General features: G+C 35.2%; 1 protein-coding gene across 8 annotated transcripts in view; it reads right to left on the reverse strand.

The window, feature by feature from the left end:
- Window positions 1-27,820, reverse strand: part of LOC131681585 (phosphatidylcholine:ceramide cholinephosphotransferase 1-like) — a 53,453-nt gene that overhangs the window by 11,180 nt on the left and 14,453 nt on the right. Inside the window, exons 1-2 of one of the 8 annotated variants that reach the window (XM_058962460.1) lie at window positions 20,675-20,794; window positions 19,766-20,107 (exon numbers count right to left, since the gene is read on the reverse strand). The exons of 1 other annotated variant lie outside the window; for it this stretch is intronic. In XM_058962460.1, the coding sequence (XP_058818443.1) occupies window positions 19,766-19,867 (102 nt within the window). In that variant the 5' untranslated portion in view covers window positions 19,868-20,107; window positions 20,675-20,794. Of the gene's footprint in view, window positions 1-3,966; window positions 4,122-19,765; window positions 20,140-20,449; window positions 20,795-27,820 lie in introns of those variants that run through there. 6 more of the 8 variants (XM_058962455.1, XM_058962459.1, XM_058962458.1 and 3 more) reach the window with 6 other exon arrangements.

The following is a 27,820-nucleotide window of genomic DNA, read 5'->3' on the forward strand; positions in this document are numbered from 1 at the left end:
AATACAAAATTTTGAAAAACTGGCTCTTGAGGATAAATACTAGTGTATAGGGTAGACGTGCCCTTATTCATCTCATTAGTCACGATGTCACACAATGTCGCTGATAACTCGGCTTACACTGATTGAATTACGCTTAAATAGTAAGGGTGGGCGAAACGCGATTTTGGTCTATGCGGTACGAAACGAAACGAATAATTCTTCCGTATTCTCTCAACGATACGAAACGAAACGAAATTTTAATAGTAGATGTTGTTCGCAACACGAAATTCTATTTTGACGAAAACATTTGCGAACTATCGCGAAATTTTTCAAAAATCTTTTCAATGTTAATTCTTTTTAATACTTTTGAATAGTAGAATATCTTCAATTATGAACAATGTTTGTAACTCATGGTAAGCGATTGAAGATTAAACACACTTTTCAAAAATGTGTGACTGTATGTTTGTAAAAAAAAGTCAGAAAAAGCCATATACATTATTAGAGCAATTATCTCTTTTCTAGTTAGTCCAAGGCTCACTGGGCCACAGAAGTAATCTAGCAAAAGATTAATTAAAATTCATTTAGCATTCGTTCTAGCCAATTCTGGACTGTTACATCTAAGCCTTTATTTCGCTGATAGAGGTTTTAACCTTAGTCATTTGCCTCTTTTACTGGTTAGAAAAAGTTCTAACCCTATGTGCGGGGTTTGGACACGAACACAGGTGAGTTGCGTACAATGCCAACTACACTTTGTCCGCCCCGACCTAGACTCCGATCTTTGAGGCTCAAGATTTATTTTTTAACGTATGCTCGTCAACCTAAATTTAATAACGGAATACGTATTGGTTTTCGGGTAATAATTGTTAGATTATAAAAAAAATCTCGGAAAATCTACCTTTTTCGCACACCATACCTCCAAATGCGCAAAATGCAATTTCTTAGGATAAAAAGATTAGGTTTGAAGGGCATTTTGTGGAAAATTTCTACTGCACAGAAAAAATATTTTTCAATTTTAAGTGTAGTTTCATGCACATATTTAGAGCATGAATATAAATGTAAGTTCCACCACAAATACACACGACTTGTCGTGCTTTCTTCAACGAATTTTATTATAATTTTACACGTGGATTGAAAATTACAGTTTCTTTAAACGGAAAACCAATGCACTTCAATGTATTTTTACTCGAATACTGCCGTTAAATTGAATGACATGTAATATTACACGAATGACAGTGTAAAATTGTATGCTGTTTGATGCTCCAATTGCTTTTAACGTTATTTTCAATGAAATTTTTGATTCAATCTTTGTTTGTTTACATTCGTGTTGATTTACTTGTCGTATAAATTTCATTATTTTTTGGTGTGTGGAACTTCTATTACAGTTACAAGACCAAGAAATAGAGGATTCCCAGAAATTATTTCATCATGTGTTATTCATATTTTTCCAAAGACAGCAAATATGTATCATTCATTATACAAGTCTGTTATAGGCCCATTTTAGGTCACAGCCTTGGTCACAGCACAAATACAAAATTATTTCGTAATATCCACTTTCATTGTTTCTTTGGTTTTCGGTTAATATCTTGTGCGGAAATTGCCCGATCAATACAATCAATAAACTGTTCAAAGCATATTCTCTTCCAAATAATTTAAAATCTTATGTAGGGTTACATGCAACCCAGTCGAACTAATAAAAATTAAGTATGTCAAAAATTATACTTGTTACAGCTTAGTCGCTTGAAACCCTAATAAATTTATATTTGATCTACCCACGGTACACATTTTTTAAATGGTAGATCATTAGCTGCTTTCGAACTGTGAGTCTGTTTCATCGGATTCTTTTTATGAAATATTGACGAATAAACGCAAAGACTACCCTTAGCTTTTCAAAAAATAAGCATCAAAAACGGTTTTTTGAAAGGAAAACGGGTATTGTTTTCGTGTTAAGCGAGGCATATTCGATTTTGAAAACTTTTTTCTTAGCTTAGTTTATCCCAAAATTTGTAAACTAGTGTTATTACATTTGTAAATTAGTCAACATGGTGCAGATATCTCAATTAGCTTTGAATAGGCCGTTAGCGCTCGCGATGGACGACTTTTATCTGCGATATAATTGTAGCAAAAATGAGTAAGCTATACTTTGAATCAATTTTGCATTAGTGCATCTTGCGCATGACATATCAGGTAAATCGTTGCTCCGTTGATCAGTTATCGGAATCTGTTTAGTGATCGCAAGTCGGCTATAATAATTGAGAATAACTCCGGACGCATTGGTTCACCTTTCAATAGATAAATCGTTATCAATTTTGTGTAAAATTTCGAGAAGTTTCGCAAACTTTGCGAAACAGGCAAATCAATTTCACAAAATTTCGGCAAAATTTGCGAATTTAAACGAAATTTTTCTTAACGTTTCGTTTCGCACTGTTTGCGAAAAATTTCGTTTCGTTCCGATAATTCGCGAAAAATAAAATTTTCGCCCACCCTTATTAAATAGGTATCAACATCTTTGCTTCGTTCTTAAGAAGCAGATCAATAAAAAATCTGGCTTGGAAAATGTAAAATACTCGCGTTAGAGCGAAGTGAAAATTCGAGTACAACGCACCCTTATTCATCCTACCATTTGAGCTAATGCGTTGAATAGAGATGGCAGAAATTGCTCTAATGTGTTCAAATGGGAGGGGCGAAGATGAATTAGGGAACAGTAACCCTACTTAATGAAATACATTAAGTGAATAACATGTTATGCATTACGGTATCAGATTCTTATTGTAGTAACCCGTTTGGCTACCAAGCGATTGTATTATCTTTGCATCATAGGATCGATTGTTCGGTATCAGAAATTATAGATAAAAATTAGGTTGAGAATAAAACGATGATTCAGTTCCCGTAACCGCGTTGTGAACAATTCGGGGATATTTATACAGGAGCGGTAATCCATTAATTAGGCGACACACCCAACGTCAACGTCCAAAAGCGACTCGTCGGTGTACATCATAACCCAAGATCTACTGGACCAATCGTTTTAAAATTTTAGTTAGTTTTTTAGTTCTTCTCCATGATGGAGCTTTCATATTTTCTTGATTTTTGAATTTATTGTAGCAGTCAAATATCAAATAAAACAACCTGGACGTTATTGAACCGCGCCACTCAACTAAAAATATTTTAATAAGGTGCTGATCCCAAGTGACCGGAAGACTTTCAGGTTGCTGTCGTCAGTCCCCTGTATGTTCGCCTACCGTGTATATTACTCGATTGCTCTCAGTCAGCATGTGCGGGGTGTGCCACGACGTCGACGAGATCGTCTAGGTTCTAGACATAATTATAGCTGGAATCTCTTCCGGCATTCACTATACATGTCCAGTACCCCGTAGTCTGATATGTTTTATCAGCCTTCCGATGTTAGCATGTTTATACACTTGGTACAAAATTCTTCAGCATTTGATATTCTGTCTCCTTCATGAGTGTATAGAGCAACAGTGAATTATACAGAGCAAGTCTTGTGGACGTTCGCAAGCTTCAGTACTTTAGCGGAGTACGCAAATCGTAGAAAGTTCTATTCACATAGGCAACACAGCTTTTCACCTTGCGATAAATATCGTTATCACATGTCACTATTGTCCCAAGATATGACCTCGTCCACAATCTCGTACCGGAGCACATTGTGGCCCAAATCTTCGAATAACATGATATTGCAGATTGAGCCAGTTTGACCGAATTCCTAAGTTTATGATCATAATGTAAGTTAAAGTGATGCCTGATACTGCCTTAGGTAGTAGCCGAGAAAATTGGGGCGCTCGGTTCAAAGTTTCACTTCGCTCAAACACGAATAGTACAGTTTTCACGCCGCGTGTATTATTAAATATATAGTTTCGAAGTGATGAAGCGACATAAAATGATACCAACTGATTTATCGATTAAAGGTTTAGTTATATATAGTATGGCATCCATCCTAATGTATTAAAGATACAACATATGGAAAATACTAGCCTTGCACATAACGTAATTCACCAACCTATAACCGTCCAGACCGGTCGCGGGCCAATAGTACCTGGCAGTAAACTTCATCTTAAATTCACCTATAATAGTAAAGTACACTGCTTTTCGAAACGCAACCGGCGAAACTAAACCGTCAACATGTACGCTTCGAATGAGACTGTGTACCGTCCGTCCAAAAGACCGGCTATGCTGACGAAACACAAATCATTGTATATGTACACAATTAGAACCAAAACAAAGATAACACGATACGTTTGGTTCATGTGTACGATAGGTAAGGAAAGCTTCAACTACACAGCGGAGCATTGTTATCCTTATCTGTACACAACTAAAGATTTAGCTGATTTTGTGAAATAAACAGTCAGTGACATTGATGGACATGTGCAGAGCACAAGTCCGAGTTTACAAAAGTCATCTCGTATGACAGAGTTGTTATAGAGCCACGATTCTGGGCAATGTTCTGTGTGGACTCTGTCGGGCACATTAGGGCCATTACAAATTATTTAAAAAAAATTATCGCCCCCACATCTTCTAAATCGTTGAAAAAAATGAGGGAACAATTTTTTTTTTGGTCGAGCACAATTTTTATACGATTGGCTCAATCTGGCTGGATCACGCCATTTTCAACAATTTTCAAAAATGGAAGCCATCATTTTATAAAATTAACTACCTTATTAAAACAGTGCAGTACTAAAATAGGGATTCATTTAATGATAAGTATCATTTTTTTGAAGTTTCATTCAATATTAAACATAAAAACATGAAATTTATTTGCTAAACGAAGCGAAGGTGTACTTACTATCGAAGAATATCGGTATTTTCCAGAATGCATGCGCGAGGAATATAACGTCCATTCGCCGCATGTATTGTTTTTGAAAGCAATATAGACAGAGTCGAGTAACTTCCCAACGTAGATATTTCTTATTTTAAAATACGATTCTTAAAGAGAAGCTATGTAAGATTTTCCTTCCTTCAAAAGCGAAATAAATTAATAGTGACTATACTTGCTTTATGATGCTCCAGCCACTATTGATCAGATTTAATTTCCTGCGTTTATTGTACAACAACTAGAAAATATCAAACACGTTAGTTTATAATCGCTTATAGCGAATCCTGAAAGATTGATTAGGAAATGGATCATAATTTCAAACTCACGATACACAAAAACCAAAAGTCATTTGTGTCAGAGATTCGCTTGACACACCAAGCCCATATTCCATTACACTCCGTTAATGACTAACATCTTTTTTAAGGCTGAAATCTCTAGGTTAGACACTACCTAATTGCTGTCAACTCAGTGACTATCGTAATTGCGGTCAAAACTGTTCATTGATGCTTAGATTCTTTGTCATGCAACTGAATTATATACATAATTTAGTTTCTAGCCCAAATGATATATTAGGAAACATTTGTTTGAAGCATGTAACCTTTAATCCTTTCCCGCTCAGCTTTTTTCTAGAGCATTTATGGTTTCTGAACATTTTTTACTTAAAAATGGTGGAGTCAAGAAACACGGAAAAACTTTTTTCATAAAGTTAGGTGCGTTTCTTGCAGTTCTGGAAGCTGAACAATTTTTACCTTCGCATGCTCGATACACTTCTCCTAGAATATTTACAATAATTTAATTTTGCGTGGAAAACGTAGTCTTAATTGATAGGTTTTATCAGACTTCAATAATATTACAAAATAACAAAGATACATCAATTGTTTTTGTATACAAAGCTTGCCTAAATCAGAAGTTATGGCTGTTGTTGTTTATAAATAACATGGTCATGAAGTGGTTAACAATGAATCTTTGAATAAAGACTTGATGTCTCTATCTCTTGTTTTGCTTGATTACGTTGGAGAAGGATTTGAAGAACGTTTCCTCAAACAAAAGCGACATGTGGATTCTCGTTTCTTTCGAGAACAGGGAGTGAGACGAATAGTAAAAATCAGTCAAAACGGAAACATGCCCTACATGATGATTTCAACATTAGCATTTTGGAAACCGCTTCCACAGGCAGCACTTTAAATGACTCCTATTAGATTTTGAAAACAAACCGTCTCACAGTCTTCGAATGAAAGTCGGACGAAACCAAAAATGTTGCCCAATCTGGCTGAAAATTACATATTAAGGTAATTTTGGGGTGCTGAGCGCATTTTTAATGTCAAAAGTTTTAAAAGATGAAATAAATTTTTCCATACAGTGCTGTCGAACCTTTCTTATAGGCATATCATTTTTATGAAAAATCTTTTTTTACTGATTAGATATAACTGAAACTAGATATAGCAACATAATAAATTGGATAAAACTTCTTTCAATCTCTACAAAAAATGTTTATTAAATTAAGTTGTTATTTTGCACTATGTCAGCAAACATTTTAAAATGTCGATTTTAAACCTTTTCGGGCAAAAAGGGGCAAAACAAGACCTTGAAATTCGAAAAGTAGAGATGATTTTCCATAGAATGTATAAAAATTGACCGTTCCGAACTGTTTCACCTGATTATACAGAATACATTTGTGAAAAAAAGAATTTGCTATCAACCCACTTAAAATATATTTGTAATAATATTACATTGTTAGAATCAGATTTGGCAAACATGTTGAAATGATCAACAAAATTCTTTAAATGCCCTTCAAAATGAAACTAGTTGTGCTCAAATCGGATTAAAATTGAAAGAGTAACAGGTTGTTGAAGTGAACATAGATACTGTGATTTAGAAATGAATTTCATTAGAATTGTCTGACACAGCGATGTTTAAATTGTTAATAAAAATCTAATTCTTATTCAGTTTTCACAAACTTTGGAGAATATGTCATTCAATTATGTAACCCAGAAAAAATAAAAAAAAAACATCAATATTTGAAACATAGGTTTTGTCCGTTCTCCGACCACTGTGCGTCTGGTGATCGTTGGATTTGTTTTGCTAATTATGTGCATTTCGATTAAAAGAGATGAAATAATTGTAAATCTTGCTTTTAATAATACATATATACTAGAATGCAACTTACAATCTCGATTTGACTGAATTCTGGCGAAAATTTAAGTTTCTTTTTTGATGAATGTACAATACTTATCTCCTCTATATCAGGCATGATCAAGCATCAGGTAATGTTTATTTACTTTGCTCGATTGGTCTGTTCAATAAGATATTTCTAGCCTCACACTATTCATCTCTCTCTCTATTCTCTCTGTATAAATGACGTAGCATTTTTTGAGTGACTTTTAACACCCCCTCTCCTATCGTAGCATTTCGTCACAAACCTCTAAATACCCCTGGTAATTACGTACCTTATCGGCTCTCCCATCCTTTCCCCGGTAAAAAATAGAAAAAAATTAAGAACGACGTTAGTTAGATAAAACGGGTAAGATTGTCGTGACATCAGGTCAACCCCCATTCCCATTTAAAAAAAGCTACGTAGCTACGTATGATATGACCTCCTACCCCCCTGTCGTCAAAATACAAAACTCCCCCTCCCCCATAAAATGCTACGTCATTTATGGATCGTCCCTAATGCAGTTAAACTTAGTAGCGCATCTGGCGCCAGCTATCGAACATGCCTCCTATAAATAAGCCGCTAAATTTTACACAAAACTTACTCCATTAAATCGATTCCTTTCTGAATTTGTTATTTAAACTTTCGAATATATGATGCATTTTCAATCAACGAATCATGACATCAGTAGCGGGAATTTTGGAAAGTCAAATAGAAGAGTTGTTGAAAGATTTTCAACTCAATTCATAATCTAGCTCAGCATACTTGTATGCGTATTCGAAAGCATTGCAAATCCTTGTTGTGCTGAAAACTTTTTAAATGGGATAAATCCTGGAAATAATGCTGAAATTAACGTGGATTCAACTGTGTTCTCATTCGCGGAACAGGAAGATAGTATTGGTACACGAACTTTTACTGTTATCCGTTGGAAAACTGCTTTAGAAAATATTCCCCATTATTTACAGTCTGCAAGTAAACTTTGACTGTAAATTAATCCACAATAAGGTACCCGATTGCTCAAGATCATGCAAATTATCCTCAATGCGCAAAATATTGATACATTCAATTATCGTGCATATTGCTTTGAGTTGGTAACAAACAACATTTTCAGAGTGTGTCTTTTGAAGCTCATCAGAAGTTTATGGCAGCTAGAAGAAATTTAAGAGGTTTAATTACTCCAATCAATGATGAACAAATTTGAAAGAGGTCTAGTTATAAAGAAAAAGTTTCAATAACTTTTAAATGAAAAAATATATGGATTTAACATCTTGGAATAAATTATTCACACAAAAATAATTTAATAAAGTAAAATGAAAAAAAAAAAACAAAAGAAAAGTAATTTTGAATACAAAAACAATTTTAAGACTAAGCCGGAACATTATAGTAGGAAGCTAAAAGGTTTACTCAGTTCGCATTTTGCATCATGTGCACTTGACTTTGAGTAGATTGACGCACATCGTGCTACTATCTTAGTAGTTCAATGCAACTACGTGAAACGCCCAGGCCAACAATATATAGAAGAGTGGAGGCGTTGATCACAGCTTTGACAACAAAACACAAAATGAGTACACCTTATTATCCCTGAAGCAAAGAATGATATGCAAATTACTCCTATTTAGCACCGTAGAAGACACGATATGATATATAATGCAATGTGACGCCATTTGGTGTCATTGAAATGACTATTAGCATGTAATTGTTAATCAACCGTCAGATATTGCGGTTATACTCAGACGGAAAAGTGGCGTGAAGTAACTACACCTACAATCATCTCTCATAATGTAGACAACCCTTATTTCCAGATGACAATATATGTGTTGTTCGAAGAGGCTGTGATTTCCCAGATGGCGACATTAACAACACTTTACTGTACCCATCGCGCGAATTTAAAAAAACGCACATGGTATCTAATGAGCACCATGAAGATGAACAAGCTGTGGTAGATTGTAATGCAGAGGTTGTATGATGTATCCTGCACTTCTAGGTGTTAAATTAAAAATTCGTTGTTAGAACATGTTGGAAACGTAAAAATCCTTCCGATTTTTCCACAGGCTAAATTTGCTTGCGTCGGTACACTCGGCTGACTATGCAACCGATTTTGGTCGTTTGTTGCACCACCTCTTATTGGAGTTTAACTTGGGCATCTGCAACGCGACAACCGATTAAATATGAAATCTGTTAAATCGGTCGATTAGTTGGTAGTTTTAAGCCGGAAGCAGATTTACACAGATTAAATTTGGTGATTAATATGACAGCGAAAATTACCAACTAAGTCTGTTAAAAAATCGGTCGACCTCGAAGTACCCGTCAAATACACATTTTCTGGTTTTGACATAAGCCATGTGTTTTTCTTTTTTCACGGTTTTTAGTAAAATGTCCAACCAAAAATAGACAAAGAAAGAATGACCGGAACGGTGAGAAAAGTAGGTACGGCGAAAATTCACCTTTTTATTGGACACACTGAGAAAAATAGGAATCGAGCCCGTGATCTCTCGTTGGGTGTGATACCCGAGCAGAAGAATAACTAAGAAATACTAAATTCAGGTATTCCATACACCAACTACTGAATATCACATTATGGTATTAATAAACTCTACATAAAAGGTAAAATACCAAAAATAGACATATTCTGCTAATAACTAGTTGATAATGAACCGAGTTATTATAACACATGAATAATAATAACATCTTTTCAACTCTTAGGGAGCGATGCTTCTTGAAGTCACAATTTTAGCTTGCCTTTTTGAGGATTAATACCTCAATGAGGTATTAATTATCAATTAATACCAGGTTTTGGTATATCAGACAATAGTATGCTGAGGTTATTGGCCAGATATTTTCTCCTGGTCGGGTGGCCACTTTACCATCAAGGAACTGTGATGACACCATCACAAATTCCCAAAACTTTCGTGATCACCGCTACAACCTTAATACCTCAATGAGGTATTAATTATCAATTAATACCAGGTTTTGGTATATCAGACAATAGTATGCTGAGGTTATTGGCCAGATATTTTCTCCTGGTCGGGTGGCCACTTTACCATCAAGGAACTGTGATGACACCATCACAAATTCCCAAAACTTTCGTGATCACCGCTACAACCTTAATACTAATGGGACTTATCGATCCCCAATGTCTCCTGTAAGCCATCTTTACCGCCTCTTTTTATTCGATCAGCCATATTTCTCTCGTTATCTTTTTTTAGCTTCCGTGAAACATGTTCTATCAAATTTTCTATACAGCTTTTTACGTGTCATAATGGTGGTCAATTTGATCTGACAATTGTTGTTTACGTCAGCGTGACGTTTATGGAACAAACGTCTAACGCATTTGACACACGTAGAACAACCTCCTCTTACTGGGCGGATGGCGTAAATGACTATTATTAAAATAAAAGACATATGTATTACGAACAGGGCAATGCTGGACGCCGTTATGGCACGTAAAAAGCTGGATGGAGTACCATAAAGTCCCATAAGAGTCGGTACGAAAATCGACGAATTAACCGGTTGCATGCTCAGCCGATCTTGCTGACTCAATCCGATTTAGTCGGTGGCATAATCGGGAGAATATTTTTTATGGGGAAGCTAGCTATCAAGCGTTCCGTCCGAATCGAACATATGGTCAAGCCGGTCAAACTGTAAACTATAGATTAGATTATAATCATACACCGGGAATGTTTTTTAATCTCATGCTTTATTTATTCAACACAGATGCCTTTAAGTGATAATGAGCCACTTTATAACATAAGAAATAGAGGGTGTTACTGCAGTGACGGGGTTTCGAATGCGATGTCGGGCAGGCCCGTAGCCAGGATTTTGCTTCGGGAGGGGCTTGAAAATTGTGTAAATTATTATCTGATGACTTGAGATAGTCATCGGAAACTGAACGTAATTATGAAAAGTTATTAGTGAAAACAATTCCAAAACTAAGACAATAGACACTAAAAAAACCCTAAAAATATGTTGTCTGTTACAAGAAAGGCTATCGACTAATTAAATTTGATTATTATTAATTTACATGTTAGAAATTTCTCTAGTTACAAAAATGAATATTCAAGAGTTCAAAGTATTTAGGGCTGCTTGAAAATACTACGCATTCTAGACTAGTTTACAAGGTGTAGAAGAAGCAAAATTCTCGACAAACATATGATTACGGCCTAAAAGCCAACTGTCAAAATCCACTTTGAATGGAAATTCCAGATAAACCGTTACTAGTCGAACACAGTTCACAACAGTTTATGAAAGAGAAAACTTTTCTCTTTCATTTACTACCCACATCTGTGATTGGCGCGAAACGGTTTGTCCAGAATTTCCATTCAAAGTGGATTTTGACAGTTGGCTTTTAGGCCGTAATCATATGTTTGTCGAGAATTGGAATGAGTAGAAAAATATCCAAAAACCCGTCTCACGAAACTTTACACGCATTTGCTAATCAGGAGAACGAAACAAACGTCAAGGTTGTCTCCATAGATAGGAATATATCAGTGTGAAAACCAAGTTTAAATTTGCTTCAAATCTTCTGATAAGGCTGGCGATTTGTAGATGCGGAAAATAGGTTCAACTCCTATTTTCATGATCGGGCGTCTTGCTACTATTACTAGTTATGTGACTTCATCCGAAGTTTACGTTAACTCAACTTTGTGAATTTTTTTATTTAAATGATACTGATCATGTCGTAATCATAACAACCCTGAGAAAAACACATGTTTTTTTCATTTGACTCTCGTGGGGAATGGGTTAAAGACTATCTTCGACAATATTATCAGGCAACTGAGAATAACTATCTATTTATCTATTTGAGTAGATTCTTCTGAGATACTTTTTATATCATTGGACTTGCGAATTAAAAATATCGTAGAATGATTTTCCTAGATCACTGAAACTATAGTAAAAGTCAAAATGTAAAGTGAATGCAAAAAACTACTGATTTCACTACAAATCAAGAATAAGAACCTTAGCTCTATTGACTTTCAGCAATCTTGCAAAACCGTTGGAACTTGAGAAGATTACCTAGATTAAGTAAATATTATAATTGAACATTTGAAGGTTTTATTTCGGAATTCATGGGTTTTTGGACAATGTAAAATATATATTTCAATGATTTAATCTACTAATGGAATCTACCCAGAATTTAAGCAACTGAGCGAAACTGCTAAGAACTTGTTCACTAATCCAAAGAAAACTACTTAGCACTGATTAGTGAATGCTTCTAATTTACGTAAAATTTGGTAAATATAACATTGATGACACCACCAAAATAACTAGAAACTATAACGATAGGTGAGCTTAATAATTTCAACATCACTTGCTTCCGACACATGGGAGAGAACACATCGCACTTACGTCTAATTTGCCAAAGAGGCTTTGTCTGTTTTTAAATTACAGCAAATTGTCCGTTTCCTGTGAAACTTTTGTAAAACTTTTTGTGAATTTGTTAAACAAATATGTGGACGCTAATCTGCTCAGTAATTGGTTCGTTTTTGAATAAAAATACTTAGCTCTTGATTTTTTTACAATCATCATCAAGATTGGAAGAGATATATGACTTCTTGAAGAATGTTGTAATGTTTGTTTGATTACAGGTTTGTTTAACCACTATTTGTAAAAAAAGTTTCAATTAAAGTTTGTTGCACCTAACGCATCAAAGTTGTACGGATAACAAAGACGAAATGTAAGATCAGAGCGCAATTCCGAAAGCACTGTTTAGAGTATAGAAAAGATAGAAGAGTGATCTTGAGTCGATTTCGATTGGTTGTTTTTTTGACATTAAAATGTCTTACTCCACTATCTGGGGCTAGGTGTCATTCTAAAATCTAAACTATCTCCCATGTAACGAAACTATGTAAGGTTTGCACGCTTATAACTCCGATATTACTTGATGGATTTTAATCATTCATACACCAACCGATTCAGAAACACCTAACTTAAATATTGGTAATAATTTAATATCTCCCCAATAAAAGTAGACTTTTGGAAATTGATAAAATTAAAAAGTTCACGAAAACGGGAAAATTACCATTCGTGAGGCAGATTTCTCAGACACAGCCGTCCATAGAGGGCACCTTATTGGCTCAATCACACACGAAAAGTCATAAATAGAAGCGACGCATGTCCGTTTAAATCAGTTGTTGCTCTTATCCCATGCGAGCAACATCGTCTCCGGGCGATGCAATAAGCGCTATCGATTTTCGGCAACGTTGGCATTTGCACACACTCGCACCTAAGTGACTAAACCATATACGGTTAGTTTATAAATAGAGGTGACGCGTACACGTTTGAATCAGTTTTTTTCTTATGTCGAACGGGTAAGATCATGGCACTACAATAAGCGGTAGACGCTATGCATTTTCGGCAGCGGTGGCCGTGTGCGGATTTTTCGGGTACCAGCACGGTGTCACAGAATGATTTGCAAAGTGGGTGGACGGGGTGGTTTGGATTTAATTCAATACGGTGTGTGCTGCTTAAGAGTGTTGCGTTTGAAAAATATATATTTATTTGTTATGCATGCGTGTGCGTTGTAACTTGTTAATCCATGTTTACGGCGCTTTGTAGCTGCGTAGGGTAAAGAACCTATTGGTTTTCATATGTTTCATATTTCGGTTATATGTTTTTTTTATCAGTAAGGCATCTGACAACGTGCTTCCGTAGTTAATGCACTGTTCAGCAGCGTAATATTTTATGTAGGAGAGTGCACTCAGGTTTTTACGCGTTTTTTGCGCGGTATTTTTTACGCGGATTTTGAAATTTACGCGGTTTTCATTTACGCATTTTTTGAAATTAACGTGGTTTTCATTTACGCGGCCTGTATTCCCTGCGTAAAAAAAAACTTGAGTGTAATTGCATCGGAAACAATCACATTCCCAGGAGAACTTTTTGTTTTCTAATTTCCAGCCTATTTTTACTAGATGGATCAGCAAAATAATGCCAATCAGCTAGTGAGATACTTGATTAATTGTCATAATAGATTACCGTTAAATGACCTTCAATAAATTATGTTTTAATGGGGAGGGTGTATAGCAAATTGTAACATATGAAAACAGGAGAGTGAGCAAGAACGTGAGTCGATATGTGTGATAGATAAAATTCATTTGCACGCTCTTGAAAAAAGCTACATTTTTAATGTCGCCGTGGTCGTGTCCTGTACACAACCCTTTAATTTTTTTCTCTCTTTTCTCTCTTATTTAAGATTATCTCTCTCATTTTATTCCATGACGAGCAAAAACAGAACGAAAGACTGTCACATACTGAAGACATGAAATCAAAACACTTATCCCAACTTATTGGCTTATAGATTCAATCAGTCCCAGCATTTTAGTCGCTCTTCGTGATTGCCTATTGTTTTGCCACTTTTTGATCCGTCCACTTTAAAAAAAAATTTAACACGTTTGTTGCTGATATCACGGATTTACGGATTAACAGTGTGATTTGTACGGAACGAATTCTTCGTAAAAATAAAAGCAAACGTCAATAAAAATGGTATTTCGTTAAAATGATGCAAAACAAAAACTGTTCTCGGCTGAATTGTTCTCAGACAAATTGAAATACTTTTTGTGTAGCACAGTACAGAGTACAGAGTGCACAGTGTGCACTGACCTAATACAGAAATTCAAATTTGTGTGCAATTCAAAAACTTATCATTTGAAAATAACAAACAGGACCGTGGGTCTTTTTTATATTTCCTTCTGCAAACAATAAAAATATTATAATGAGTTTAAATGGTTGTCTAGCAGATCTCGCGCAAGCGTTTAGTCATTGCACGTGAAAACCTGTTTACGAGTCGAGGAAACATTTTTTTCCTCGCCAACTATGTCTTGGGGGGGGGGGGGGGGGGGGGGCAGGAACATTGATTTTCTCATCGTCCATATATAAAAGTATCTTAATTATAGCATTGTCACACAAAACCATGTGTTTTAAGTTGTTCGAAATAAATGGGTTTCGTCTGGGCTAATTTGTTGAGCGCGTAAAGCCTGACATGGTAGAACTCGATAAAGGCGGCTTCCGAAAGTCTAACCTCCATTTACACCTTCAGGAAATGTTCCACATTATGAATGCTCGGTCCTATGCGAATCATCAATAATTTTTTAATCACCGTATTTGGCTGGAGCACCACTTTTTGCTTCTGCTACTCACTGATCTCGACAGATTACTACAGCAACAATTATAGTAACAGTTTCTTTTATTCTTCAGACAAGGCACACAATATAAAAGTTACTATTTTTGTCGTTCGCTTCGCACTGGCTCGAGTAAAAGCATAAAGCACACTGAATTTCGTGTTCATTGCCTTTGGTGGTTAGAAATACCTTCTTCAACTTTTTCTCAATAATTTGTTCAAACCAATTGAGTAACAAATTTTGTTAAAAGTCGCCGGTTTTTTTAATTTATTTTTGAAAAATTTCGGGAGGGGCTTTAGCCCCCTAGCCCCCCCCCTCTGGCTACGTGCCTGATGTCGGGGACTTCGTCACTAGATTTTTTGTTTTTCTAATTATAAAAAAAAAACAACAGTGAGTAACAACGTTACTAAGTTGCTGGGTTATTGAGGTTATTCTACAAAGATAAAGGTAACACAATCCGCATTGAACAGTAGGGGATCCCAAGGATAGTTTGCGGTGTTTGAATTTTCTTTTTTTTATCTATATGAATTAGGGAGATCGTATGCGAATAGAATGTATTTAAGGATAGACTGTTGACTGAGGAATTCCACGAAGATCCGTCCGAAAATCTTTAAAATCGTGACCGACCATCTTAGATTCCAATGAAACTTTACACGTTTCACCGTCATGCAAGACTAAATATTTTCCACAGGTAATAAGATTATTTTGATTCAAGAGCAACTTTTCAAAAGGGCGTAAACGTTTCTACGCGTATGAATTTCAAAATTGTTTTGTTCGATTACTGTATTTTATACAGCAAAACTATCTGAGAACAAGTTACAGGGAATGAATACTTCTGTCTGAAAAAATATAGACTGAAAAAAATGTTGTGTCATTTTTCAATAAAACAAAAATTTATGATAAAAATTTAAATTGCGAAAAAACCCATTTTTTTAAATTTTTTATATTTTGTTACCAAAAACCTAAAGAGAAAGAAACATTTTGAATGTGATTGCATGATGGAGAAAAAATCGGTAAAAAAGTTTTCCTAACAATAACTTCGTACATGTTTTTAAATTTCATACTAATAGACATACAAAATTGTAATTTTATTACAGATTATAATGCTAAGCACCATTTAAAATCAAAATGCATTTAACAAAAATCTTCCAAAATGCGATAGTTTTCGAGATATTTGAAATTTTGCTACTTCAAAAACAATTCGTGTAATTATGCTCTTTTTAAAAGTTATTCGCGTTACCCCATCAAAAAATGTCAAAAATTTTATGTTTATCGTTTTAAAGACGTAAAAGCAACTTTTTTAGTGTATTTGGATCCTGGAGAAGCTTTCAATAAAAAAGTTTTCCTAACAACAACTTTTGACATTTTTTTATAATTCTTACTATTTGCAGTCAAAAATACAATAGGGATCGTTAGGGGTGTGCGGGTTAAGGCATATTCTGATGCAGATTAGTACCGTGAGTTAATATCTCAGTCCTTTTTCAATTTTTTGGCCCGAAACTATTGAAAAAAACATTTTTTAGTTTGTTTCCTTTTAGGACAATAACACATCCAAACCCATGCGACTTGCACGACCCTATAGGTTGCCTTATCAGATCTACCATAGTTTGCAGATGAAACTTGGAATGGCAGGTTGCTAGCGGATTGACAAAGTACCAGATCATGCTGTGTGGGGTGCTGTCCCGGTTAACAATGAGGCGAACGAGATATTTGCAGATAGGTCATTTAGTAGGACGGACAACTGTCAGTTTGCTGGTTGAGTTTATTTTGTTTTTTTTTTAAATTTAAAAATCATAAAAGAATAATTAAGGTTTAAGAATGATATGAGAGTACTCGTAAGGACACCCGCTACCAATACATATGAAAAACTGGCACAATTTTTCCAAATTAAAGATCCCTATTTTCTTTTTGAATATGATTCTAAACGCCATTTTAAATCGAAATGCTCTTAACAAAAAATTTCTAAAATGTAGTAGTTCTCGAGATATTTTAACTTTTGTTTTAACAACACAATTATTTTGTTTTATTACGACCTTTTCATAAGTTAGTCGCGTCAACAATAATAGGTTTTTCAAAAGGCCCGTAAACTTTCCTGCAACTTTCTCTTTGACATCAAGACGTGAAACATTTTAAAGTTACCAAGATAAACATTTATGTTGCACATCGATGGGTATTGAGGTAAATCTCATGCTTTTATGCAAAATAATGGTTGTTATCGTTTTAGAATTGTTTTGGGCATGAAATGGCTAATTTTAGAACTTTTTGATGATTTTGTTGCTTATTGAAAACTAAGCGAGCACGAACAAAGTTTAAATAAATAAAACTCATTGAAATAAACAACAAATGCAACTTTTTGATATATTTTATCGAAATAAAACTTTGGTAGTTCAATAAATCAGTGAAAAAATATTTTCAAATGACTTGTGCTAGTGGTTCCTGTTGGGGCATTATTGGACAAAAACCTTTTTGACACCACTCTAATGATCCAATTCAACACTGTCCGGTTTTTATACGATTATGACGTTTGTCGCTATGTCGACAAGACCTACTCTTTAAACGTTTTCGAAACTAACAAAATGCATGTTATTGGCGAAATTATTGAACAGATTATGGCATTCGGCTCCGCCATTTTGTGGAAATACGTTCTTCAAACCAAATTAGGTGATCCTCTACTCTCTAGGCCTGGAATTGAGCTGTTTTTTGAATTTTAATCTTTAATTTTGAAGACCAGAAAAAAGGTCGCCACCTAGAAACATCATAGATGTGGAAACTGCATAGGTCCCGCTTAAGTAAAGTTGTGATTCCTGGGTAACCTGTAATCAGAAAATTGATAGTTTTCATAATCATAGTAACGTTGGCTATGTTTTCCCGAGACAGATTGTTTTATTTTGCAAATTGTAAAATGTATGTTACGATTCGTCATTTTTGGACATATTAGAGACTATAAAAATGTAACAAAACAAAATTCTGCAAATACTGAATAATTACAAAAAAGATATTGAAATCGGACCAATACTTTTATAAAAAGTCTTACTCGGCAACAGTTTCAACATCAATGTAATCAAAGACGTTTCAAGGTCGTCAATGTTTTTTTGGACTTCAAAATTAAAATCAGAATATGTCAACATAAAAAAATTAGAATTCAATATCTATCCAATAGATATTTGCAATTTATTCCCCATAAAACAGATCATTTTCGGGTCTCTAGAATAGAAACAAAATACTAAAGAAATAACACAAATTTGGCAGGCGCATTCTTCTTATTTTGGACCACGGAGTTTTATTTTGAACCGATGACAATGTATATTTTTGGCGTTTTTCTTTTGGGCCACTACTGAAAAGATGTTTTAGATCACTTAAATTAGATGCTTCTCAAAAAATAGAACATAGCTCAAAGGTATGAAAAGCGTTGTTAATACTGAAGTGTACACATAATTTGTATGTCATTTCTAGCGGCTCAGTCACCTGTTAGGTACTGACGAGGAGAATCCGAACCACGAAAACATCACTGTACTGAATTATTAACTATTGTTTTAAAATTCGCACAGTAAGACTCTCTTAGGGAAAATTTATGCTAAATTATTAGAAATTGTTATCTTGTACGCAGCTCACCTTCGATTCCCAACCCCGCACATAGGGTTAGAGATTTTTCCAAAAGCGATTTCTCTAACCCGAAAAGCGGCGAATGACCCTAAGGTTAAAACCTCTATAATAAAAAAGAAAAATATATTGTTATGATGCTGTATCTAGACTCTAAAGAAACATTTTTTAACAGTTTTGGTTTATTAGAAAGAATGAAAAATATATTCCGCTTTTGCCGGTGTCCCAAATTTGTCAGTCGAAAAAAAACCAAGGGTCTGATAAAAACAAGTAATTATATGACTATCGAAAGCTGTCAACTTATATTTTCAATTCATAATTTCAAAAATGTATTTAAACTAATTTGTGTATCCAAAACCGCTTCATCCACTATAGGAACATATGACCCAATATTTGCGCTCTGGCTAATTTTGGTTTATCTGTTTGTGTTGTGCATTTCATTGACTTGTTATGGGACGCGCAGCTATACGTACACCAGCACAACCATAGCTGAAATTTTTAATGGAAAAGAATAACTCTTCGAGCAAATTTCAAAGACGAAACGTTCGTTTTTATAACCTTATCATTTGAGCGTAATCTACAAACCCAAAAAATATGTCATGAAAATAAATAGCTAAAATAGACAAAAAACTAACTAAACACAACAATTTGGTTATCCTCCAATGCCTTTCTAAATTCTAATACAAATTCCTAAAATATTTATAATTGTCTTACGACGAACAAGTGTACGTTTTCTATAGTGATCGGTTCAACATGTTATTCTATCGGTTTTCCAAGTTTTGCGACGTTGTTTGCAATAGGCAGATTGCCAATGAAACCTCACGATTGAAAGCACTAGCGCATGTTTAATTTTAGAACTTTGTGCACAGTGAACGATCTTAGTTTGACCATAAAGAAACGATGGAGACTAATCTGCCGTGATACGCATAACAGTCACATTTGCTGTGTGTAGTTCCTATGTACCTAGGTGGGACTGTTATGCGTAGCTCAACACTAATGATGCGTGCGAGAGCCAGAGGGAGTGGGTGGCATGACAAATCGTCTCTTGTGTGTCTGGTTGCAAAGAAAAAGTTGAATTCACAGCTGAGTACTTACTTCGTAATGCATCTTTCTGAAGGTGGAACAGTTGAAATACAGCTTGTCGTAGATCACTTTATGTATTCCTTTTTTCACCTTGTGCACATAATTGCTGGACATTCTATTTCAATATTCAATAAACCTTTTTTATCCAACGGTATTCTCACTCCACTCTAGTAATTTCGACTTTCATAATTCAATTAGCTCTTCCTCTTTGAGGAGATAACCAAGCTCTGGAGGGGGCAAGTGTCAGTCAGGTATAATATGTGTTGTCTATACGTTCCACACAATTCTTCGCTGCTCAAGCGCGCCATTCACTATTAGTATGGATTTCTTCGCGTTCATTGCACCTCACTTTCTCTACGAATATGTTTCACGTTACAAGACGAAGCCTTACAAAAAGTATTCACGCACATTCAGCCACACAAGCAACGGAAGCATCGCGTATAGGGTGTTGAGCCCATGTTCACCATGTTCATATTGTCGTTCCACCCATTTAAATTAGTGAGTTAGAACCGTCTGCTACCTGTGTGGTTTAAATGGTATGGTGAAACTTGGACTTTACACAAAATGTTTATTATACTGCTGATTAGGAATAAAGCGATATAGTTTATTGCGCAATTCATCAATTTTTGATCGATAAATCGGCATAGGGTCGCATCCTTCCCATCCTTCCCAATATGTTTGAAATAGGCATATCACCCTACTGAGTGACGACCTGGTTGAATATCTTCAACGAAACTTCATTTATTCGTCCACCATCTTCTAGAACCTATTCTAATGTTCACGAAACAAAGTGCACAATCACTCGAAACTAATAAAAAACAGACCACACGAAATAAAACGCGCTTCTAAACAAACGAAACCGGTATAAATTTGGATGAAAATGCTATAAATCTCGATTTGCGCCACAACTCCGACAACTACCACAATGAACGAAGTTTGCCCAACGACTGACTTGACTGACTGATTTCATGGCGAAGATACGGCTTAGTGTTTTGGAGGCCTCTCTCTGTGTTTTGCTCTACTGCTACTGTGTAGTATGCACCTATACCCTCGCCAATGGATAGCATGAGAATAAGACGAAATAAAAAGTCAATCAGATTATGTATGACTCAAGATGCAGAAATAGAAAGGTGTAATCAATTGCCGCTTTCGAGTGTGTTGGTTTCTCGCTTGCAAATTTAGTCATAGCGGCTGGGCCCGCAGAACGTAACATCAACCAAGCTTGTAACAATGATGGCTGGCTTGCAAAAAGTAAAAACATTTACATCACCAACCAATCAGAACGAAGTATTAAACGTGATTTTTCTCCTTTGCAGAAAAAAATGACGACTGCTTTCACACAGTCACATATAGAAAAATGTTCCGGGCTATCTGTTTATACATCTTGTTCTTGATGTAGACTGATAGGGACAGAGAAGAAGAAAAACTCGCTGATAGGGAATAAACACAGTGGGGTCTACATTGGTACCGTTGCAGGTACGGTTTATACACATTGATGCGTTAATTATGCCGAGTTCAACGGGGTTCAACCATAATTTCAGTTGACCTTTAATATTTGGATTATTTTGAAACCTATGCAGTCTTGTCTTCATCCAGAACTTTAAATAAATTCTTTGTAATTTTTTTTTTGAATTTCTTTAATTTTTCTATACCCTTACTGAAAAAGAACTTTAAACTAGGGGTCGATTGTGTGTGCATACAACGATTTTGCAAAAATGCATAAGATTTCTTTCAGTGCCAGAAGAAACTGGAAGTACATTCTGTGTAGTAAGAACGTGATTGTGATTATTCACAGTCGGTAATAGTTATAACTGATGTTTTTAAGGATATAGTAGGCACTGCTGAAGTTGATGCATTGTAAAGATAATTGACAGTTTATCAGACCTTCTCGAATATTCGTCCAAGCAACATCAAGAGTGTAATTTTTGAGTTTAAAACATGGTATGCACAAATTAAGTAAAATAAGGGTTAAATTGGATAAGAAATACTTTTTGGACACACTAACATTGGTAAAAGCAAGTAGAAGGTTATTTGCGCGTAGTATCCCGCATAGTTAAAACTATTTGTGACATAGTCCGAACAATAAACCTATGTTATGGCATATAGTAACCATTAGAGTTGATACTTTTGTATTGTTCCTATAATTTGTTCCTATAATTTGAACTTTGATTTTATTCATTAAATATAACAATAGTTCTACAATATCCCCAATAGTAACGACGAATTGAATGGTAAAATTTTAGAAGAACAATATCCAGTACTGTAACCATATGTGATATTGTACATGTTGATGGTCATGTTAATGGTTCGAATGTTAAACAATTAATATTTGAAATGGTTTCGCTTATTAACAAAACAGTAAATAGACCTTATGTGAAATTGTCGCAATATATTGTAATGTGTTAGGAACCCTTCTCTTGTAAATATTTAGAACATAAATTTAGTATTTCTTTAGTAACCATCTGCATAAGTACTCTACATATTTACAACATCAGCTAATAGTTCAATCCCAGGTAATAGGTAGTTTACTCAAATACTTCGGCCAACCTTATGATAATGATAGCAATAGAAATAATAAGCTTTATGTTCTAAATATTTACACGAGAGGATGTCCTAGTACATTATCATATACTTCAACAATCCCACATAATGTCTATTTACTGTTTTGTTCACTAGCGAAACCATATCAGATATTGTTTAACATTCGAACTATTAACATGTACAATATTACATATAGTATTGGATAATGTTTTACTATAGTTAAACCATTTATAGTAACGACTATAAATCTATCGGGGATATTGTAGAACTATTGTTATACTCATTGAATAAAGTCTAAGTTTATATTGTAGGAACATTACTAAAGCAACACCTCTAATGGTTACTATATCACACAACACAGGTTTATTGTTCGGACTATGTCAAATGGTTTTTAGCTATGCGTGGTTGCTAAAATGAATGGTCAGAATGTTAAGCACATAGTTTATGTTAAGGTGAAAACACACAAAAATTCATGAATTAATTAGGCCAAATAATGGTACAATCCAGGGTACTACTGTACTATCTGATGATCTTGTCACTGTTGGATATAAAATTAACAACTCGCATTAATAAATATTTGAACAAATTCACATCCTGTATGGTAGTTTCAACCATATGCTATATGGTATGTTTTTATTCTCCTATGGTCATGGTTACTCATTATGCCATTTATAATTATCGGTAATAGCTAATTCCGATTTGCCCAGCGCAAGATGGTGGGTGAGCTCACAAAAATATGAAGCAAATTGTGTTCTTTGCTTGATAGCCATAATAGTTCATTTGGATAAAGCGACAGTTCCACTGATGTCAACATTCAACTCGACACTTTCCATATGGCAGGTAATCAAATCCCAAATATTTAATATCGATTCGCGAGCATTACAAATGTGATAAACTATGCTTAAAATACCAACATTGTAAGTTTCTTTCCTTTTGACAGCGTCGATAAAGCAGTATCTGCACGCTTCTACTAAATTGATCATTTTAACCAGAATATGTTTTCACAATAAGTGTTATTGTTGTATTATAGTAACTTATGATTAACATGATCAGTATAATAACAAAAAACACACTATAACTATTTTCAATATTGTTCGTCAAGATCCTGCCGTAGATTTGTTGTATTTATTTTTCGCCGCGCGCTCTAAAACAAGTGACTTGACTATACTGACCGAAGGTAACTCTGGTATTCCACAACTGTTTTCAAACATTGACACGCGTTTTCTCGAAGCAAGATTTTTCGAGTCTGCGTGCATTATCGTTTTTGAACCATTCAACCAATCAATTTAGCGTTGTGGCCGCCTAAAAAAGACAACATTCTCCGGCCCTGTAACCTACAAAATCGTAATATTTGAATCATTAACGTTTTTACAGCCGGCCAAAAAGGAAAATGCGAAAAAACGATATCTTATTTTCAAGTGGCCGCCATTTTGTTTCTATAACGATTTTTTTCGTGTTTTTTAGGTTGGGCGCCTCTATGGAATGTTATCTTCAAGATCGTTTTGGTTTTCTGCTTGTAGACGACGAATGGCGAGGTCGGTTTTCATAACACCTTTTGCTGGAGCCGCCATTTTGGACGCCATTTTTGACACCTTACACTCGAAAAAATTTATTTTATAGATAAAACCTTAACAAACATTTTGCAGAAAACATGTCTAAGGCATTTTAATTCTTCAAAAAAAAGTATCAAATACCCTTAAGGGAACCTTTCTCTAGATTCGGCGGAAAATCAAAGCAATATTTGATAATCATTTGTTTAAAAATGAAAAGACATACGAACTTCTGCTTTTGATCTTTTATTCGTTATTTATCGATAATTTGAAAATGATTTTTTTCGAAAAGTCAAAATGGCGTTTTTCTTGAAACCATGTTTTTTTCTGCTAACGTCAAGAATAGGTCTTGTTCTATTGATCTGATTTCCTTTATTCAAAAAATGTTTGAAAGTATCCACTTTTTTGTCTGACTTATACCTAACATTGACATGAAAAACTAATTATTTATAATTTTGAAACAAGATTACAGCAAAAAAGGATCGGATTCACGGTCCACGAGCGCGCACTCAAGAAAACACGAGTATGCAAAAGGACACACGGTTATAAAAAATAATTTATACGCGCGAAGTTATATACACGCTAGCACACGCGACAAAAGCGTTAACATACAAACGCTCGAGTCCGGCGCGATTATTCACGTACACCTACGCCCCCGATCCTAAGAACAGGACTAAGTGAATGTTTTAGCATTTAGAAATTCACAAACGCGGTTTCAGGAGTGAATCCCCCAACGCCCGTTGTTCGTGCGATCATGAATCGGTTACGTCCGGAAATCACGAAGTTACATACACGTTAGCACATGCAACATACAAATGCACACGCAACCGAACACGTTAACCAAAAACCTGTTTTAATCCACCTAGCGGTGCAATTGTGCCTTTCTCAATCATGAACACGAGAATGTTTGCGTCGTTTATATTCATTAAAAGTTTTCAAATGCAAATATTACATTTTATTATTATACATGACATGACAAATATACCAGAAAAGAAATCATTATTCGAGTTCTAAAATTTTGTAAAAGAAAAAACAGCCACGTTAATATTGAACTAAAAAAAGGTGTAAAATCGGCAAAGTCCCAAAAAGTCGATTTTTATAAAAAAAATTTCGTGATAACATAAAATCTCGACGTTTCATGCATTTTTCAGTCTATATTCCCGGAACCATATAAGCGATCCGTGCGAAATTTTACAGACATCTGTGGGGATAATATAGCTATCATTTGGGACTAAGTTTGTGAAAATTGGCCCAACCATTTCCGAGAAACTGATATGAGTTTGCTAGTTTTGAAAGATGGCCGCTTTTCCCGGGCACTTCCGGAACCATCTATGGTGGTCAATGTAATCAACGAAAGTTTGGTTGGCCGTCGGTGACCTAGAACTGCAAATTTAAGTTGTTTGAGAGACATTTTGGCGAAATTTTTACCTTTTTGCTTTCATCGGAGTATCGGTTTGAATCACAATTTGCTATGTGATCGCACGCCTCAACTCGTAACTCCGGAACCGGAAATCGGTTTGGGATAAAATTTAATAGCCATTTACGGGAACGCAACATCTTTCATTTGAGACTAAGTTTGGTTGATTCGGTCTAGCCATCTCCGAGAAACCGATGTGACTGTTATTCTGAATTTGAATACTTCCGCCGGGGCTTCCGGAACCGATGATGGTGGCCAATGTGACCAAAAAGACTTTGAATGGCTGTTAGTGACCTAGTACTACAAATCGATTCAGTTGTGATCACATTTTGGAAAAATTTTCACCATTATACATTCATTGCAGAATTTATTAAGATCGATATTTTCTACGTGATCGTACTCATCACCCTGTAATTCCGGAACCGGAAGTCGAATCCATTAGAAATTCAATAGCAACCTATGGGAACGTTACACCTTTCATTTGGGACTAAGTTTGTGAAAATCGGTTCAGCCATTTCTGAGAAAAGGGAGATTGTGTTCGCGTGCACACACACAGACTCACATACACACACAGACATTTGCCGAACTCGACGAACTGAATCGAATGGTATATGTCACTCGGCCCTCCGGGCCTCCGTTACAAAGTCGTTTTTCAGAGCAATTGCAATACCTTTCTATCGAGAAAGGCAAAACGCGCGAGCTCTTCGCGATGATACACGCGATCGCGAAGTCCCTACGTCCACACATATCTGAACCGTACACATACAATGAATATCACATTCAAAATCAAGGCCCGCTGCAATTGGCCTTAGTGTTTTAGTGTGTGACGATTCCCATCTCGTCTGCAACTGTAGTGAGTGATTCTGACAGAGAGCTCTTCCGAGAACCTAACTCTACAGCTCCAGCAGAAAAATTATCAAAACAAACTATTAAAAAATTGACAACAGCACCGCCCTAGAGAGTGAATTACGAACTAGTTTGATGTAATCAAATAAAGCGCTAGGTGCTATGCAGCAACTTTTGAGGACACCGTAGCTCTAAAACTAAAGATAATAATTGATGCCGCATTTTTTCATGTTGCGACCAATATGTGCAGTTTTTCTCTTGATTCCATATTTCTCACCCAATTTTCAATGTTAATTTGTGATGCTAGAAAGTAAGTCCGTTACAAAACTTTCACTGAAATTTTCGAAAAAATGCGCCCAACAATATAAATATTTATAATTTTTAATGACAAAAAGTTGGTAAAAGAAGTATAATTTAAACAAAATTCTAAAAAAAAATGATAAACTGATTGTTGGGGACACATTTGTAAGACCACACTGTAAGTCAAAGCCACAGACTAATAGACATAAAACTATGAAGAAATTCCTCCAAAAAATATCGATCCGCTAATTTTCCTGGAACACTAGCTCCACATTTTACGCACAGTCCAAAGCACTCATTTGATAGTAGCTTATCGCTCATGTAGGCGCAACATTATTCTCGATTGTTGTCTGTTAGTCTGTGATTGAACTAGGTCCCACATTCAAAATAACTTTCCATTTTTTTTAATTTCTTTCCATTTGTTTTGTTAGTGTAAATAGGGGCTCAATCGAAGACTTTTGCTAAAACTTGGCGAACCTTTCGTTTGCTTGTTAGGGCAAATTAATAGACACTTTTCAGCTTTTCCATGAAAAGTTAATTTATTGAAGTATGCCAATGCCATTTTTCGCTTTATCATTGGTTTACTACTATCGTCAGGCCGAGCATTGGATGTTTTCGCTCTGCAAAATTAACGCTTAAACAGGACAACACATCAATACACGCGAGCAAGTCTTTAAAGGATTGGATGGCGATTAGATCAACATTGGACAATATCAGTGATAGAAATCTCGAAAGTCCAATCAAATCAACGGTAAAGCAAACGAAAATGATAATTAAAATAGACGGAGAACCTAGTTATTATTAATGCTTTGTGAACAAATATCTGACAAATTTCTCAATCAATGTATTATTTTTGATACACGGAATTGCGCTTACTGCAGTATGTTCCGTCTTTACGCATACTGGGCCTGGTCCAGGGGCTCCGGGATTTTGAGGGCCCCGCACTGAGGATGGACATACTAATCCATATCTGTCTTCGAAAAAAAAGGTACTCGAATATTTGTAATTCTTCAAAAGGGCTAATGAGATTTTTCTAAACAAACTTATTTCACTTCATTATTCGAGATGAATTTCATGAAAGAACATGAATCAACATCTTTACTCTTGGTAGAATCAATTTCAAATGTCTTCTGCGTTGAAATTATAACAAATTAAGAGAATCAGCAAAACGAAAGCTTGTTTACAAATCTTATTAGCTCTATTCAAAAATTGATATGAAATTCTTCTACATGAAAACCGAAACAACTCATACATTTCGATAGCATTTCGGATTAGAACCTGATTCAGTTTCGCCTCAAGCAAAACCCACATTAGTCGGCACTGAGAAAGCGTAGAATAAGGAAAAAAAAGGAACCACAGGAAGATTTCAGATTATCTACTACTAAGTAATGCAAGTTCTCTTTGTAGGTTCAA

The sequence above is a fragment of the Topomyia yanbarensis genome, chromosome 2 (assembly GCF_030247195.1).
Source record: "Topomyia yanbarensis strain Yona2022 chromosome 2, ASM3024719v1, whole genome shotgun sequence".
Classification (NCBI taxonomy): domain Eukaryota; kingdom Metazoa; phylum Arthropoda; class Insecta; order Diptera; family Culicidae; genus Topomyia; species Topomyia yanbarensis.